Here is a 14030-nt window from a genome sequence, read left to right as displayed (position 1 = left end):
AAACACCCCCAGCCACCAGAGGGAGTCTCCCTGGTCTCCTACGCCGACGACTGCACGATAATGGCGTCGGGCAATGACATTGATGGCCTATGCTCTAAGGTAAACGACTACCTCGCCTGCCTTTCTCGCTTCTTCACTGCGAGGAACTTACAACTTTCCTCTACTAAATCCACGGCGATCCGCTTCACCACCTGGACAAAGGAGGTCAAGCTGCAACTTAAGGTGAAAGTCGATGATACATCAATTCCGACTTTAAACAACCCCAGAATATTGGGAGTTACCTTCGACAGGTTGCTCTCCTTCTCAGCGCACACAACCGCTATTGCCACTAAAGTACAGAATCGCAACAAGGTCCTCAAGGCGCTGGCCGGCAGCACTTGGGACAAAGAAATGTTGCTATCGATTTTCAAGGCAATAGGCCGACCGGTTCTAAACTATGATGCGCCTGTCTGGTCGCCTGAAACCAGTGATTAGCAGTGGACGAGCTACAGACCTGCCATAAGGACCGCGACAGAATGTCTAATAATGTCCCCAATACTATGTCTTCATACGAGTCCCATATGCTACCTGTTAAGGAGCATAATAAACGGCTCAGTAAGCAGTTCCTGCTAGAGTGTTACCGCAGGTCTCACCCATGCAGACACCTGCTTGAACCTAAGCTATCTCCCAGGCACGTCACGAGGCAGTTCCTCAATTACGCGGACGAGATCCAGGACAAAACAGACCGACACCTACTGGATCGGACAGTGTACAGACAGACAGGCAACGACATTCATCGGGAGACCCTTACCACCTTCTTAAGCCCCCGACCCCCGAATGCCGTCATCGGAGTCCAACCCCCACCCATCGCAGACGAAGAGCTCCAACTTCCCCTAGAGTCCCGCGTAACCTCGGCACAACTACGTTCTGGATATTGTAGAAGGTTGAACTCCTACTTATTCAGAATCGACCGCGACATACTAAACATATGTCCGGCATGTGAAGGCACTCCGCACGACTCTAACCACCTCTTCATATGCCCCATCAAACCCACTCATCTAATCCCCTCTCCCTCTGGACCCAACCATTCGAAACAGCTTTTTTCTTGGGCCTACCGTTAGATGAGCTAGACAACGACGATCGCTGATTACACTACACTGACAGGGCAAAGTTACTGCTACAACAACAACAACACCCAATAGGGCAGATGTACATTCATTTGGAACTTTTCCAGCGCACAAACATTCTGTTTTTGATTCGTTCATGCGGAGGTCAAAGCTTCTGGCAGTAACTTTCTGCCCATAAATCCAAACGATTTTCTTGAAAATTATAAAATATGAGGAACTAGCTCAGCTTTTCTAGTCTAGTGGTAGGACTGCTGCATTTAGTTGCACGCTGCAATTGCCAAGCTTATGGAAGTACCCTAGTAAAACATGCAAGACGGACGCCAACTGTAACCGACATTAACCTGTGGTCAGACGCTACTGAATGGATTATTTTTAGCTTCGGTGCTCATCATCATTCTTACCGGCTTGGAAGGCCCTACTAGATGGTAGGGACTATCGGTGAATGTCGTTAATCGCTTATTTGTAAACTGAGAGTTCCAGTAGTTGTTGTGTATATACGTATACGTATGAGAATGTACATATGTATACATATGTATATACATACAATTTTTCGCAAAGCTCAAGAAAATAAGAGAAATTATACAGCATATTATAAAATAATTTCTGCACCATTGTGTGTCATAACACTTCGAGGTACTTATGGTTTTGGTTTTCTTCTTTTTTGACGTGATAACGTCTTATAATTCGATTTAGCCGGCTGCACGCACGAAAAAATGTGTCGTTACCTTGCTCATTAGTGTTACCTTGCTCATTTGTCGACTTGACGTTTATGGCCCCCAAGTACACTTTGCCAGTAGTGTCAAAAAAATAACAAAAACACAAGAATTTAGAATTACTTAGTCGTTGCTGTTGTATTAGCATTTCTCCTGATCACAAAATGGCTCCTCGATTAGAAGGAAACTTGCAAAGTAGGGGAAAGGGAGAGAGAAATGATATTTCATTTTGAGGGGAAGTTGCAAGTTTTTACTGGGTTAATGTTTACAGAGAACTTTAATGATGTAGAGAAGTCTCATGGGCTTTGATAAACGCATTTTGCGAACACATTTTTTCTCCAGAGCTTCTTCTTTTATATGGACTAGTCTATACACTTCGTCTATCGTAGAATGAATTTCTCTAAACCCAAATTGGTGAATCATTGAGCGCGAAAATTCTTTTTAAGCCGGTGGGAAAGTTACCCCCCCAACAGTGGAAGTAACGGAATCGGGCGATAAGAGGTACCATATGTCAGACTGGCTATTTAATAACCACACCTTGTTTGCATAATAAACCTAATCCCATAATGAGTATTTAACGTATTTTCCCCTTACGATGTGCAATACGTTTCAAGCCGTTGGATTACATACATATATTTGAATTTGAATTTGAATTTTGAATTTATTTATTACTAGTATAATAATACATTATAATTTACAATAAACTGTAAGTCCTACAGAGACTATTAAAAGTCTGTTCGTAGGCTAGTAGCATTTATAATGACAATCTTACAAACTAAATATAACATTTAACAAAATAAATTTTGTATGCAACATACGTAACATACATTTGACTTACTAACTAATATAACTAACAACAAACTTACTTATATCTAGCGGTTCTATGAAGGACATAAAATAATTTTCCTTTTTTTTTATTTTACAATGAAATTTTACAATGAAATAGCGCGATATTAACAAATATCATAGGTGTAAATTAGTTTTTGTTAACCAGATTTTTATATCTTTTTTATTTTTGTCGTTAATTACATCATAGGCTTTTAACTTCATTGGAAGCTGATTAAATATTTTAATGCTATGGTTTATGTAACATTTTGAACCAATACGTAATTTACATTTTATGTGCTCAATTTGTCTATTTCTAGTATTTATTATCCTTGATAGAAAAGAATTCTTTAAGTTATTGTAATTTTGTATTAAAGCTGAAAAGTAGAACAACTTTTTTATCGAAAGAATGTTGTTAATATTTAAGGAATTATCCGTTATTGAGTTTTGTTTACTCTTAAATATTATTTTTAATATTTTATTTTGTACTAATTCAATCCTATTTAGTTCAGATTTGTACGCACCTCCCCAAGCTACGATACCGTAAGAGGTGACTGACTCAAATAGGGCATAATAAATAGTTAATAATTGTTCTTTGTTTAATATATATTTTAATTTGGCAAAAACAAAGATTAAATATCTATTTCGTTTTATTAAATAATTAATTTGAAAATCCCATTTTAACTTATAATCGATTAAAATGCCAAGATATTTAGTGCTTTCAACCCGTGTTATTGGAATACAGTTACATTTGCTGTTAGAATCATGATTATGCATAAATATATTAATATTTCCAGGTACAGAATCTTTATAAACTCCAAAAGTTAGAAATACCGTTTTATTAATATTCACAGATAACTTGTTTTGACACATCCATGTAAATATTTTATTTGCAATTAAATTTGCATTTAATTCAGCATCCTCCCAAGTATCGCCACTTATAAGAATGGTTGTATCGTCAGCATACGATATTATATTGTGAGGGTTTTTTTGGCTAAATTGTACAGCACTATATATTTCATTTATGTATATCAAAAATAATAAAGGGCCTAATACTGTCCCCTGAGGGACTCCAATATCTACAATCGTTTCACTACTAACAATACCATCTACCTTTACACATTGTGTTCTGCCAGTGAGATAATTCTTTATAAGATTCAAGGCGAGTCCGCGGATACCAATATCGCTTAATTTTTGTATTAGAATTTTGTGGTCAACCGTGTCAAAAGCCTTTGGTAAATCTAAAAATATTGCAATAATTGGTTTACTATTATCAAGATTTTTATATATATATTCAGCAAAATGAGCTAATGCATCTTTTGTTGATTTTCCTTGGCGAAAGCCATATTGATTTTTATTTAACACGTTATATTTGTTAAGAAAGGAAAGTAATCTTTTATGTATGCCAACTTCTTCGTCTAAGAAGAAAATGGTAAGAGAGAGCTACATACATATGTTCAGCGCTACTTCGCTCCCTACTCCCCCACGCAGCTTTTGTGCCAAGTCTTAAGTTCTAAGCAATTAGGTCTTTATGTAACTGAAGTTGAGCGTTATTCATGATGACCTCGAGAGCTGCAGTTAGGATTATACGCATTACCTCTGTAATGCCAAACATGCTAAAAAACTACAATATTGAGATGAAGATGCTATTGCCAATGGCATGAAATCCCCATACATATTTACGCTTCCACTTCTCTTCATTTATTGATATAATTTACATCGAACATGCAATTCAAACAATTTATGAAATGAAACTCAGAACTATATAATAAATGTATGTAAAATGTGGCAATTTTTGCAAATGGTCCAGCAAAATCGATTGCCTTTATACTGGTGCGTGAATCTTTTTTTTTATTGTTTAATCATTTGCCGTATGTTCATCGTTGTCACTGCCACTTCCGCTGCCACTGCCACCGCCTTTTCCGCGATTACTGCCACCACCTTCGTTCCCGCTCCCGCTGGCGCTGCCGCTGCCACTGGCCTCGCTGTCGCTACCGCCGGCACTACCCTTACCACTGCCATGCTCTTCATCCGACTCGCTATCAGAGTCGCGCAGTGCCTTTACCGATTTTGTCTTGTCCATTTTCTTGCTGCGTCGTCCTTCGAAGTCAGAGCCATCATCTTCATCTGACGAATAAATAGCCGAGCCCTTTTGTTCGGACGTTACTGATGGCGTGCCAAACCCGGCACCGCCACCGCCACCACCACCACCACCGCTGCCTTTTTTATACTTATTCTTAATAGCGCTAAGAGAAATAGCATTTTCGTCATCGCTGCCATCATCGTGATGGTACGATGAATTAGCGCCGCCATGGGCATCATGCGCGCCACTTTTCTTTTTCTTTGGTTGTGGCTTCTGCTGAGTGCGCATCGCTTGACGCAGTTTTTCTTCCTCTTTTTTGAGATTGTATTTACGATCGGTAGTCGGATCTTTGCCGACTTGAGTGAGAATCTTAATACCGCTGGTTTTTTGTGAACGATCGGCCAATGACATTGTCATTTTCTTATGTGTAAACGATTCCGTCGAGTGTGGTCGGAAAGTCAGCTTGGTGCGGAAGACCGCCTGCCCTTGCAAACCCGTACCTTGACGAATGAACATGTGATTGTGATCACCATGCAATGGTTGGCGATAAACATCGAAAGTTTCGTTGCCCAAATGCAACGTCATGCTACCATCTGACCAGCGCACAAAACGCGCATTCGATTCTTTGATCATGTCACCATTGTTGGCCATATATTCACGCCAACGTATGGTGTTACTTACTTTCAGTTTGATGCGCTGTCGACCTTCTTCGTCCATAGTTTCTTCTTCGTCAATTTCATCTTCGTAAGTTTCGGTATCAAAAGGTCGCGTATCAACTGAAAGGAAATTAGGAAGCTTAACGAAATGTATTTCCTTTCCCAGATCAGTTACGATTCGTGGAATTTCCACATCGATTCGTGTTTCGGGAATATGCTCTGGTTCGTCTTCTTTTTGTTGTGGTTCCTCAACACGGGCAGGGCTTCTTGAGCGAGACCGCGAAGCAGAAGAACGTGATCGAGAGCGTGAATGGGACCCTGAAGCTGAGCGATGTGAACCACTGCGGGAGCTGGATTTTGACTTTGAACGTGAACGCGTTCGTGAGCGACTCTTGCGTGAACCGGTATCCGATTTGGGACCTTCGTCTTCCGATAAACTTATATCATCGGCATCACCAAAAATATCAGTTGCGTCAATTTTTTGTGACGGCTGGAAATATTTATGAATTCAAAGAAACGAATAGTTAAGTAATAATTAAACAAAAACCTCTTCATTTTCGCTGTCCGTATCGATGATTCGTGCCTTTTTTGCCCTTACAGCGGCTGTCCCATCGCCTTCTTCCCCACTACCTCGCTTACGTTGAGCACCTTCAGACTCGGATCCACTAGATGCAGACGCTTTACGCTTCTTCCTTTGCCGTGCACCAAAATCACTTCCTGATTCAGATCCGCTTGCAGACTTTCCAGATTTGCGCGATACCGGTGTACCTGATCTCGAGCGTGAGCCAGAATGCGATCGCGATCCTGAACGTGACCTTGTGCCACTCCGAGAACGAGAACGCGATCGAGACCCTGATCCAGAGCGTGAGGAGCCTCCAGATTTTGAACGTGGTGTGCCAGAGCGTGAGCGGTGACTTTGACTACGAGAACGGGAACGGGAACGTGAATTAGCACGATCATCTATTTGCAAGTTAGGCGATTGTGAACGGGTATCTTCATCGTTGGGTGTTTGGTTGGCTGGTGTAGTTGCATTGCGTTTGGGAGATGACTCTTGAGCAACAGACGATTGCTCATGCGTAGCAACGGGCGTATGTTCACGGCTTGCAGCCGGTGATTGTTCTCGACTTCTAACAATTGATTGTTCACGGCTAACTGCTGTTGAATGTTCACGATTTCCAGCGGGGCTGTGTTCTCGACTGACAATTGGTGTTGCAGAATGTCGGCTATGCACAGAACCCGAGGGCCTGCTGTGTGGTGAACCGGATTGAGAACGTGTGCCGGAACGTGATCCGGAGTTGCTGCGAGATGCCGAACTCGAAGATGAACGTGACCGAGAACGTGACTTGCGATCGCTACCACTACCCTCTGATGCTCGACTATGCGGTGTACTGCAAATAATTGGAAAAAATTAAAGAAGATACAAGTTAATTAATCCGATTACTATTACCCGGGTTCAGGATCATGGTTTTCTAATGTGTAACCCGGCGTTGGTGCAGTCTGAGGCGACGGAGTTGGGCTGTGACTGACTTCAGATTCAGAACCTGTTATTTGTGTAGAACAGTTATTGAATAACTTTACAAATTCTTATATTTTTTACTCACCGCTACCATCGACGGAATCATCGCGAACCATTTTACAATCTACAATTATTTAACAAATAATAATAAACGCGACACAGTTAGTGATGAAACGACAGCAAAAATAAATACTCGATACTCTTCTCTCTAAAATCAAGCATTGCGCTTAGCAAGTTAAGGTGACCAACATTTAAAAATATCAATGCAGAACATTGTAGTCTCTTTTATGAAATTTTTTACAAAATCAGGATTTTTGTTTTGTTTTTGTAAATATTAGGTCAGTCCATAAGTTCGTGCGTATTTTACCCATAATTTCACTTTTGTACGATTTTTGCATACAAAAAATTATTCGCGGAATATAACGGAACTATTTATATTTTCTTTGATTTATTGTGCATTCAACAATTGATTTTAATCGCGGATAGAAGCAAGTGTTGTTAAAAAATAAAATGGAATCTCCGAATGCCTATAAGAGGCACATTTTGTATTTTTTTTTTTAAGTGGTAAAAATGCAACAACTGTTGCTGCTGAAATAAACATTGTTCACGGAGAGGATACCGTGAGTGTAAGGACTGTGCAAAAATGGTTTTTAAGATTCCGAAGTGGTAACTGCGACATGGAGGATGGCCAGCGCGCTGATCGTCCAGAAGTCTTTAACTCTGAACCCTTGCTCGAACTTGTGGAAGTTGATCCAAATTTGACAGTTTATATGATAGCTCAGAGGATAAATTCATCACATGGAGCAGTTCACAGACACCTGGGCTCCGCATAGACTTTCCGTCGCCATTCGTAATTCACCTCCCAATTACCATTTGAATTAGTTAGGTGATTCGACATACACAATTTTAGGACGGAATTAAACAATTTATAAGTAATTCAATCTCAATTATCTCGCGTATTATGAACAAATTCTTATCTTCCCAAAGTTTATCGGAAATTTATCCTTTTTACACAACGTTTTTGGTGTTTTTGTAGCTGCGTGAGAACTATCAATATCAATAACTCTGTTTTGACAGCTTAGAATGGTAAATGGTCTTTACATTTTTGTTCACTAATTTTTGACAAGTCATCAAACGATTCCTTAACGCCTTAACAACGCTTTCAAATTAGGGAAATTTACCTTGAAAAAAAAATAATAAATAAATAAATCTGTTCGCGAAGTTCATAGAGCATCAGCGGCATCAGCGGCAAATGAGGAAGGAGCTGCCGTTACGGTGAATGGCGAGCGTTATAGCACCATGCTAACTGAATTTTTGTTGCCAAAAATTAATCAGCTAAACATCGACGACATTTGGTTCCAAGAAGACGGCGCAACTTGCCATACAGCGCAGATAACAATCGATTATTCAAACCACCCTTGACGTCGTACGGACAGATTTATTACAAAAAGTAGTCAAAAAAAAAAAAACTCATAGCTGCAGCGGACATGTGCTGGATATAATATGCACAAAATCAATGCCATGAAATTATCTACCAAATTATAAAAAAAAAAAATTAATTCCAATATTTCTGTTAAAACTCATAAGCTTTTAAAAATCACCCGTAACAACATATTATTCAAATTAAATTCATATACACATACACGCAGGGTTGCTTGTAAACAAAAAACGAAAACAAAATTCTGAAATCATGACATGATTCTGTTAAATTCATTGAGAGTGAGTTCGCAACCTTCAGTATTCTCTCATTCATTGAATGAAGACTGCCGGTAATAAAATTTAGTCAACAATTTTTATTTTCATCGTAAAGAACCATGATTCAATTATAGAAGGTTAGGTAAGTAAACAGCTTTCTCGCTCCCTCTTGACATATCGGCTCCCTTATTTGAAAACGTGTTGCTTCTTTACAAAAAAAAGTACCTATTTCACAAAAAAATTTTTGAATTGTAGTAAAAACTAAACTTTTGGTGCAAATTATTTGGTCGGCAACACCGTTTCCACTTTGACGCTTTGCTTTGTTATTATTCGTTGAAAATCTTTTATCTGTTTGTAAACATTCAAGTAAGTATAATAATAAAAGCTAATTATTTTGTAAATTAATGTCGTTTTTCACTATTTAGGTCGATTATGTCTTACATATGGTGATAGTCGATTATTTGGAGTCGGCTTTCTGCTGCAGAAAACCACCGGTTTGTGAATTTTCATACATGTAAGTCCAGATCAGACATTTGTAAAAATTCTTTTTAAACTTTTTCATTCATAGGTTTTTATAGCAGCGTTTTTGCAAATATAACAGAGACCACCTTACATACAATACATAAACTACAGTTAGTAAGTTCTTTTAGAATATTTGCTAATAAATTGTAATAAATAAAAAGTTTTTATTTGTAGGACTTCACAGACGAGCAATTGCTGCGGAAGGTGTGTGTTGAAGAGCTAGGTGGCCCAACTATTGTGGTTTTTAGAAAGGAAAGCTCGTATGCGCGTATTTCTACCATTGTCTCATGTGGTGCTACGGACAATTTCATAGGAGACATGGAGCGTGTTGTGTATGATGGTGCAAATACCTGTTTAACATGTGACGGTTATTATGTGCCTAGTACTGCTACCTCTGAAATGAATTTGACTTCCGAACTGGCTGTCCACGTCGATACCTTACCCCGTCTAGAACAATATGCTGTACGTAGATGTATGCGCAACACCTACACGAGCAAGTCCTCGCGCTTTAAGTCTACAATTACAGATAAGTTGTAATGATATATTTGTGAGTTATTTTTAAGTTTTTGGTTTACAGGTTTTTGATTTCTGCCTGAAGTAAGTGCAGCGTTCCAACACCTATACGAGCAAGTGCACCCACATTCCTCATATTTCCACTCTGATTCATTACTGAGACACGTGGTATTGATATACGTAAATTTACAAACCATCACAATTACTAAAAGTGGATTATATTACCAATATCTAAAATTTTTCGATGTATTAGTTTTAGTCTATATTAATAAAGTAAATTAAGGTAGACAAATTTTAAACTATAAACTAATATAGTAAATTTGTAATTTTTATTTTTTGGCCGCAATTGAATGGTATGGACTTAGACGACATGTGGTTTCAACAGGACGGGGCCACAAGCCACACAGCACACGCTGCAATTGATTTGTTGAAGAGTAAGTTCGGTGAGCGCATTATTTCCAGAAATGGGCCGGTCGAATGGCCGCCGCGCTCGAGTGATTTGACGCCTCTAGACTATTTTATTTGGGGTTATGTGAAGTCATTGGTCTACAGTAACAAACCGGCGACGATTTGTGAGCTCAGAGCCAATATTGAACGCGAAATTGCTGGAATTTCGGCCGATTTATGCAAAAGAATGGTCGAAAATTTGGTTCAACGATTTGACTTCGTAAAACGTGCACGCGGTGGTCATGCAAAAGAAATCGAATTTCATACTTAAATGTAGATGTTCAAACTCGATAATAAAAAAAAATTAGTTAAAAAAGTCAAACCGTTTGTGTTTTATTCAAAAAAGTTGAAGCGCTCTTACTGAAAAACGCTTTATATTTTGACCTTTGGTGTATTAAAAGACTTGTACTATTGTAGTAAATTAAACACATTAAATTCCTTTATTATGACTATTTTTTGTTCTCTTCCACAAAATATACTCAAATCTATTGCAAGATTATATATATATATATATAATTGGCGCGTACACGAGCTCTTCCTCCTATTTGTGGTGTGCGTCTTGATGTTATTCCACAAATGGAGGGACCTACAGTTTCAAGCCGACTCCGAACGGCAGAAAAAAAAAACACATACATAAGTAACATCACATAGTTCTGCGTGCTCTTGTGTTAGATAAACATCGAAAATATTCTAAATAAATATTACATTTGTTTAAAGAAAAAACTATAATTTTTCTGTCGCTTGTTTTTCTCTTAGTACAGGACTAATTAGTTACTTTACGTACTTTTTTACTACCTTTAGGCAAGAAGGGGAAAACATTTTTCCCTTTTTCCCATCCTTCGTAAATGCAGCCTTAAAATAAGGGAGTGTCAAAGCGCCCTTGTCACTACTTACCTAACCTTCTATAATTGAATCATGGTAAAGAACCAATATTGCTTGACGTGTAATCGATTAATCGTTTTTTGTTTTTATCAAGAAAGCGGTTGCAGTCGCAGGTAAACAAGGAAATATAATAACAGAAACAGTATTTCACAAATCACGCTAAGTAAAAAATTGAAAAGTGTTTATTAAAATGCCTAAAGACGATTGCAAATATTGGGAGAAATGTTATCAGAAAAACGCAGCTCATTTGGAGAAGTATAACCATCCAACAAAGAAAGTTCACGAAGAAAAAGAGGAACTAAAACGGAAAATACCATCCGTAGAGACTAAGCAGCAGCCAAGGGAGGATGAAATCAAAGACAAACCTCACACAGGAACCCCGACTACTGCTGGTAACAGTAGTTCCGATGAACGCAGAGAAATTGATACAACTGATTTGCGTGCTGAAGCGCTTGGTAACATTGCGGGCAAAAACTACATGGAAATACTTGCCAAGCGCATAAAATTCTCAGTTCAGGCGGAATACGACGAATTATTACGTAGCAATGAGTTCATACGACACAAATTCCTCGTGGAAATGCCTCTGGACTTTTACGCCTTTTGGAAATTTGCTTGCAGCTTAAAAAGTGGTGGCACTGGTGAGGAAGTTTTGCAATATTTTGAGAAACAATTCCAACTGCAGTTGGTAGGAGCTTTTGAATTTCTTGCTGGACGCTTCCATAAAGCTCCAATTCGTGAACCAGGTGACTACTTGCGGCACTGGCGATTCTTCTACGACCCACCTGAATTTCAAACAATTTTTGTACGTCGGGATACTGGAATCCATTATGGTTATTGGCGCGATTCGCCACAAGAACATGATAGCCTTTTGTTGGCACGTAACGATGCTGCAAAAGGTTGCAAGTTTGAATTTATAGCTGGCAACACATTTGATGCATTTTTACACTATCTCGAGAAAGATTTCACCAACACACCTTTCACGGGAGCACTGGTGGCAAGCACGCGTAAGGCGCTACAAAATTTTATTAGCGCAAACGAAATTAAATTAGAGACACTCGAACCCTTACGCAAACGACGTAGTGCTAAAGTGGTTGCTAAAACTCTCCATGAAGCTGGGATAGTAGTACCGTATGACGGCAAAACCGAAGTCGGTTATAGGCCTCTGATTATATCGGATGCAGAGCTGAAGAAAATATTGAATTTTTTCGAAAAGGCAGGCGCTTCTGATGATGGTGGTGACAACGAGGATATTAAAGCGGCAGTGATCGAGAAGTTGCAGCCAGTGGCCACTGCCGCCAACATAGCAATGGACGAATGTGATTTTGGCACCGCTCTTGAATTAGGCATTGACTTGTTTTGTAGTGGGCGACGTGAACTACATTCGTTGGTACAATCTTTACTAGTGCCGGCGTATTCACTGCTATGTCGACCACAATTCATTGCTATCTCAAAAGCTCACATTGAGCTACGAAGCAAGTCACATAAACTTAGCATATTTGAAATAAACCAGAATAAAGTGGGTCAATGAAAACATAGCCTAACTGTTAAAATAAATAACTCGTATTTAAAATAGCTGTTATTTGCTATAAAAATAAAGTATGACTGAAGTATTTTTCACACTTCCCTGGACCTCATTTATTTCCATTAGCCCTTATTTTAACACAAATATAAAATTTAAAAATATGACGCACTTCTCGGTATTGTACAGACCTACCGAGCTATTTTTATTTCATATATACAGATGTGAAGATTCCTTATAAACAGGTTTGTATGTTTCGCTGCAATTTACACCCAGTTCCTGCAGCAATTTGAGTATGGGTTTCGCTCCCAATGTATCCAGCGAGACATTATCAGTGTAGGCGACGTAGGCTGATACTGGCAGTTTTTCGTTATGACGCCAACAAGCAACTATGTATTTAAATGGTCTTATAAATCTTCCGCATTAAATTTGAAAAAAAAAACTACTTACTTCCCGCTGCCACGCCAGCTACAAAGTTAGGTGCCTCCAGTTCTTCTACCTGCGACATTTTCGAATTTATGCCGCGCAATAATGTAATCTCGTCACGAATTTTTAGCAAATTCTCACTCTGATATTCAATTTTTGATTTCACAGTTAATGTTATCACCGTTTCAGCTTGTTTCGCATACGGGAGGAGCAACTCAGTAACTTCACCACTATTTGTTAGATCTTCTTGCAATAGCGCAATTAATAATTCCTTATCGTCAATATAATGTAATGAGGAGTTTGCAGATGGTAGTTTACAGATTTTCCGTGCGTCCTGCAACAACGATGCTTCCACGAAATCTGACACATCGGCTCCCTCGATTAGCAGAAACATTTTACTGGACAAAGGTTCTGCTGTTTCGTTCGGTTCATATAAAAGTTCGAGCCTGCAATAGTAAAGTCGGTTACTCTAATACGCTGTTTTAAAAGGACTGAATTAACAAACTCAATTCACTTCTTTATTTCCTTATCCTTTTGTAGTGGCTCATCCTCATCGCAGTCATCCCAGAAAGCACGAGAAGATGGGATATTTAGTTCACCAAAACCCATTGGACAGCTCATTTCAAAGATTTCGGTTTTTGAAGATTTTGGCAGCAATTATATGTTTACAGGTGGAACTGTGATTTTCGCTTGTCATCTAACTCAGCAAGGAGTGCGTTCAGTAAAAAACATGGCGAATCTATACAATTCGCCTTGGTACGAAAATTTTAATTAAAACAGTGGTGCCACAAATTGACAAAAAATTACCTCAAAAAGGTACTAATTTTCCTATTTATTTTATTCTCTTTTGGGACCTTTGTTTTTTATGACACTTTAACGCACGAATATAAAAATAAGGAACATTTATATAATTAGTGTACATATATGTTGTGTACATATATGTTGTAAAATTTCATACCACAGTTTATCAATGGGAATATCTTTCAAATTATCTTTATAAAATTAATATTTGCAATCTCAAGAGATATTAATGTAACAAAAAGATTGAATTTCTTTGTAATTCAAAATAAATCGAAAATTTTGTTAAAAGGACCAACGATATTATCGGCTACGTTTCTCCACACACA

At 38.6% G+C, this 14030-nt stretch overlaps 3 protein-coding genes and 1 long non-coding RNA gene across 5 annotated transcripts; 2 read left to right on the top strand and 2 right to left on the bottom strand.

Moving 5' to 3' along the window:
• Nucleotides 1-4322: 4322 nt before the first annotated feature.
• LOC129252911 (another transcription unit protein) lies at nucleotides 4323-7118 on the bottom strand. The gene is made up of 4 exons (XM_054891069.1): nucleotides 6985-7118; nucleotides 6831-6924; nucleotides 5931-6771; nucleotides 4323-5873 (listed from the first exon to the last, which is right to left on the bottom strand). The coding sequence occupies exons 1-4, from the start codon at nucleotides 7013-7015 to the stop codon at nucleotides 4503-4505; spliced, it is 2337 nt and encodes a 778-aa protein (XP_054747044.1). The 5' UTR covers nucleotides 7016-7118; the 3' UTR covers nucleotides 4323-4502.
• A 1660-nt stretch (nucleotides 7119-8778) lies between these two features.
• LOC129249758 (uncharacterized) lies at nucleotides 8779-9869 on the top strand. Of its 2 annotated transcripts, XR_008582711.1 has the most exons (5): nucleotides 8781-8960; nucleotides 9020-9108; nucleotides 9163-9230; nucleotides 9291-9646; nucleotides 9694-9869. It is a non-coding gene; the product is annotated as an uncharacterized LOC129249758 (long non-coding RNA). The 2 variants fall into 2 exon arrangements; XR_008582710.1 differs by having other exon boundaries at nucleotides 8779-8960; nucleotides 9291-9869.
• Nucleotides 9870-11038: 1169 nt separating this feature from the next.
• On the top strand, nucleotides 11039-12587 carry LOC129253042 (histone PARylation factor 1-like). The gene has a single exon (XM_054891271.1). The coding sequence runs from the start codon at nucleotides 11149-11151 to the stop codon at nucleotides 12484-12486; it is 1338 nt and encodes a 445-aa protein (XP_054747246.1). The 5' UTR covers nucleotides 11039-11148; the 3' UTR covers nucleotides 12487-12587.
• LOC129253043 (uncharacterized) lies at nucleotides 12567-13663 on the bottom strand. Its single transcript, XM_054891272.1, has 3 exons — nucleotides 13418-13663; nucleotides 12928-13349; nucleotides 12567-12866 (listed from the first exon to the last, which is right to left on the bottom strand). The coding sequence occupies exons 1-3, from the start codon at nucleotides 13522-13524 to the stop codon at nucleotides 12688-12690; spliced, it is 708 nt and encodes a 235-aa protein (XP_054747247.1). The 5' UTR covers nucleotides 13525-13663; the 3' UTR covers nucleotides 12567-12687.
• Nucleotides 13664-14030: the final 367 nt, after the last annotated feature.

Source organism: Anastrepha obliqua, chromosome 1, assembly GCF_027943255.1.
Source record: "Anastrepha obliqua isolate idAnaObli1 chromosome 1, idAnaObli1_1.0, whole genome shotgun sequence".
Lineage (NCBI taxonomy): Eukaryota > Metazoa > Arthropoda > Insecta > Diptera > Tephritidae > Anastrepha > Anastrepha obliqua.
Note: the sequence above shows the minus strand (reverse complement) of the source record. Positions and strands in the feature narration are given on the sequence as shown.